General features: G+C 30.8%; 1 protein-coding gene across 1 annotated transcript; it reads left to right on the top strand.

Annotated features, from left to right (window-relative positions):
- On the top strand, positions 1-3,698 carry LOC107611872 (uncharacterized). The gene is made up of 2 exons (XM_016313754.3): positions 1-454; positions 2,211-3,698. The coding sequence occupies exons 1-2, from the start codon at positions 76-78 to the stop codon at positions 3,590-3,592; spliced, it is 1,761 nt and encodes a 586-aa protein (XP_016169240.1). The 5' UTR covers positions 1-75; the 3' UTR covers positions 3,593-3,698.
- Positions 3,699-4,048: the final 350 nt, after the last annotated feature.

Here is a 4,048-nt window from a genome sequence, read left to right as displayed (position 1 = left end):
CCATTAAATTTCGCATAACAAAAGAAATAGAGAATTAAGCACTGAATAATTTATATGTTCTAATTGATCTTTGAGATGGACTGGCCTAAGAGGAAGCCATGGCTGGTATTAGTGGTAACTACTATAGTGTTGGTTGAAGTGTTTGGCAACGTTAATGGCTGCTTTCCAGAAGAGAAGAAGTCGCTTCTTGAATTCAAGGCTGCTTATTGTAACGAAACTTTGCTGCCTTCTTGGGTGGATCACCCAAACAGTGATTGCTGTCACTGGGAGCGAGTTACATGTGATTCTTCCTCCGGCCATGTCTTCAATCTCTCTCTACAGAATCTAGGAAAGCATGATATAAATGGAGATTGTTTATCTCCACACTTAAACTGGTCCTTGTTCCTGAGCTTTAAGGAACTCACTAGCCTCGATTTGTCCCATAATTGCTTTCAAGACTTCGTTTTTTATGAAGGTATGCACCCTCTAATCTGACCTCGTGTATTCGTTTAAAAAGAAATACTACATTAACATACAATTGATATTTTTCACAATTTAATTAGTTTTTTCTCCAAGTGTCCTTAAATTGTTTGGATAGAGTACTCTGATCTTGCTTCTTTATTAGATTTTTTCACATGATCTTACCAATGATTTTTTTTTTTTAATGTCGCACGATCTATATAAAGTCGACTTTGTTTTTACTAAATTTTGATGAATTTGCTTTTTTTGGTAGATTTCTTTTATAGTCTTTTATTGTAATTTTTTTGTCGTAAAATATATATATTCTGTTGTGTATTTTTTTCTAAATATAAAAATAAATAATTATTAGATATTCAAAATTTATCATAAAAAATAAGTTAGATAAAAATTAAATATTAAATTATAGACATCATAAAATTTATATTTTTTTTATTATTTAAATATCCATCGTTTACACTTTACAAATTTGCTGAATAATAATATTGGCATTCCTAAGAAATTATGTAAATAAATGAAGTTACTTTTAAAACTTTAATTAATACAATTCATTATTCTTTTCCAATTATCATAATTAGAAGTGAATAGGAGAGAAAAAGATTTATATATATATTGAGAATAAATTTTTTAAATAAAAAGGTGAGAATGTAATTATTATTATTGGATTGAATTTAAGATTAAACCTACTTTAAAAATTAGATTACATGAAACAAAAAAATAAAATTATTATTCTCCCTCTTAACAAAAATATCTAACCAAAAAACAAATCTCTAATTTTTGAACCTTTTTTTTTGCTGCGTTATTTTTTTCATTGGTCTCGTATCCGTCATCGCTCCTCATTATAATTGTCACTGTCGTAACTCCTCCCTATATTGTTTTGTCATTACTCCCCTCCAACCAATAATTTAGGGATATGAGAAGCAACACACTTTTGCTCAGACAGAATAGTCATTATATATATATATATATATATATATATATATATATATTATGTTCGCGTAAAGCAGTCTATGGTTAGAAAAAATAAAAAGATTAGATTTTGTGGTCAAGATAATTTATATTTGGTGTCCAAGTTCACTTGAGTCTAAGTTTGAGGAGTGTTAGGAGGCAGTAATTTTTGTGATTTGTAACCATCAAGTAATTATTAATGATGATTTTAATGGTGTAAAATTTCATCCAATAATACAAGATTACTCACTTTTCTTTTGGTGGATACATGCTAGCCAAAATTTAATAAAGTTGTTGGTTCTTAGACTTTTTTTCTATTTTTTTCTAATCATTTCCGTTACATCTCTTTTTCTTCTGTTATTTCAATTTTGACATTTCATTTAAACATTTATCAATTTTTATATATTTTAATACAAATTTTATAATTTATAAATTTTTTATTTTCTATACATGTTTTTTTTACTACTTATTTTCTATACTTATTATTTTTACATTTTTATTCTTATTGGTTACACCGTTTGTAAATCCTAATAACAATAACGCAACTCAAAAAGAAATCACATCTACTCTGAATTGATTCTTGTGGCAAATTTTGTAAACAATTTATTTGTTTGAGCCGATCCGAGCGAAATCCAAGAAAAACAATCTGTTATCCATGGTAGACTAAATTTGAGTAGAATCAATATCTCTATTTAATCATAATTTTGCATGATTTAACATGATATTATATATATATTGAGTATAACAAAAATTTCTCAAACTAATAATCTTATTCTAATTTATCTTACTGTAATTTTTAAATCTAGGTATAATATGTCAAATGAAGCAACTTGAAGAGCTACATTTGAATGGTAATAACCTCCAAGGAACTTTGGGAACATGTCTGGAAAATATGACATCACTCCGAACTCTTGATCTCTCGCATAACTCCTTAAGAGGTAGCTTACCCGATTCAATAAGACACATGCCAAGCTTGAGAATATTAAATTTGGGGTACAACAATTTCTCTGGCAAGGTGCCGGACATATTTGATGGAGGCACCTCACAATCAGATACGCATCAAGTTAGTGGTCTTAACATTATAGACTTGTCTCATAATCAATTGTGTGGCGAACTTGACAATAATTTATGGATACCTTCATCTTTAGTTTTCTTGAGCCTGCAAGGAAATCGTCTTACTGGTGTGATACCTGATATTTATCCTGTTTCTCAAAGCATCAACATAGTTGCCCTTGATTTGAGTGACAATGATTTCACGGGAACTATTCCGGGAAGCATCTACGGCATTGAGTCTTTGGTGTTTCTTTTATTAGCAGGAAACCAATTGCAAGCCGAACTTTCCAGTCAGATATGTCAGTTAAAAAGCCTACAGATTTTAGACCTTTCACGTAATAACATAACTGGATCTATACCTTCTTGTTTGAATAACATAGCATTTCGGGACATAAAAATCATCGTCTCGCATGGAATAGAAACATCGGTATCTTATGGCCAAGCGAGAAGATATATTGCACCAATGTTTCGTCTTATGTTTAGGTTGGGAGAAGTGCAGTTCATGACAAAAGGCTCATTCTTTTCGTATGAAGGTTCTTCACTTAAAACTATGTCAGCATTAGATTTGTCGTCTAACCAATTGACAGGAGAGATTCCTCACGAGTTAGGAGATCTCAGAAGCCTCCATTCACTCAATTTGTCGCACAACCGTCTCAATGGATCCATTCCTGAGAACTTTCACAATCTACAAAACATAGAAAGCTTGGATCTTTCAAATAACAGTTTGAGTGGACAAATTCCTCTTGATCTTCAGGACTTGTACTCTTTGGAGATCTTCAATGTGTCCTATAATAATCTATCTGGTATAGCACCTGGAGGAAACCAATTTGCCAACTTTGATGATAGCAACTATGAAGGAAATCCATTTCTCCATTGGACCAACAGCAACAAACGAGTTCCACCATCTCCAATCCCATTGGACAAGGGAAAGAAGAGCGATGATTCTTTCTTTGATTTAGCTTCCTTCTATTGGACTTTCTCTGCATCCTATGTCACCGTGCTCTTAGTGTTGGTGACAATTCTTTGGATCAATTCTTATTGGAGAAGCCTATGGTTTTATTTTGTTGTATGGTGCCTTCTTAAATGTTTTGGTCATTTTCTTGGAGATGCTTTCTGCAAGAAAATCATGAAATAAATTACTCAAGGATGTTTGGTGTATTTTTCTATGTGCTTTGTTGAAAAGAAACAGATTTTGTATTAGACTTTAATTTAGTTACTAGTCGCTCTAGTTCTCATAAAAATATTTTATTGAATTCCGTTGTTCTTTGCACTTAGATGTTGTATTTGTATGGTGATATAACCCGCATGACTTTGTTAATAGCAAAATAAAAAATAATTAATAAACGCTCTCTATATATATTGTTCCAAAAACCATGTGAATAGACAAAATGTGAATAAAAAAATTACAAGGATAATAATGAATAGGATTCCATTATCCTATAATTGATAGTACTCTACTACTCTACAACTATTATATAGGTAGTATTTAAAAAGTTCATAATAAAAAAAATTGATAAGGTTTGACAGAAAGTTGTACATCTTCTGAAATACAAGGAATCTCATATGGTGTCATACTAATATATCCTATGTT

Source organism: Arachis ipaensis, chromosome B8 (assembly GCF_059453495.1).
Source record: "Arachis ipaensis isolate K30076 ecotype BB chromosome B8, ASM5945349v1, whole genome shotgun sequence".
NCBI classification, from domain to species: Eukaryota; Viridiplantae; Streptophyta; class Magnoliopsida; order Fabales; family Fabaceae; genus Arachis; species Arachis ipaensis.
The sequence above is the reverse complement of the archived record's forward strand: the minus strand, read 5'-3'. Positions and strand labels throughout refer to the sequence as shown.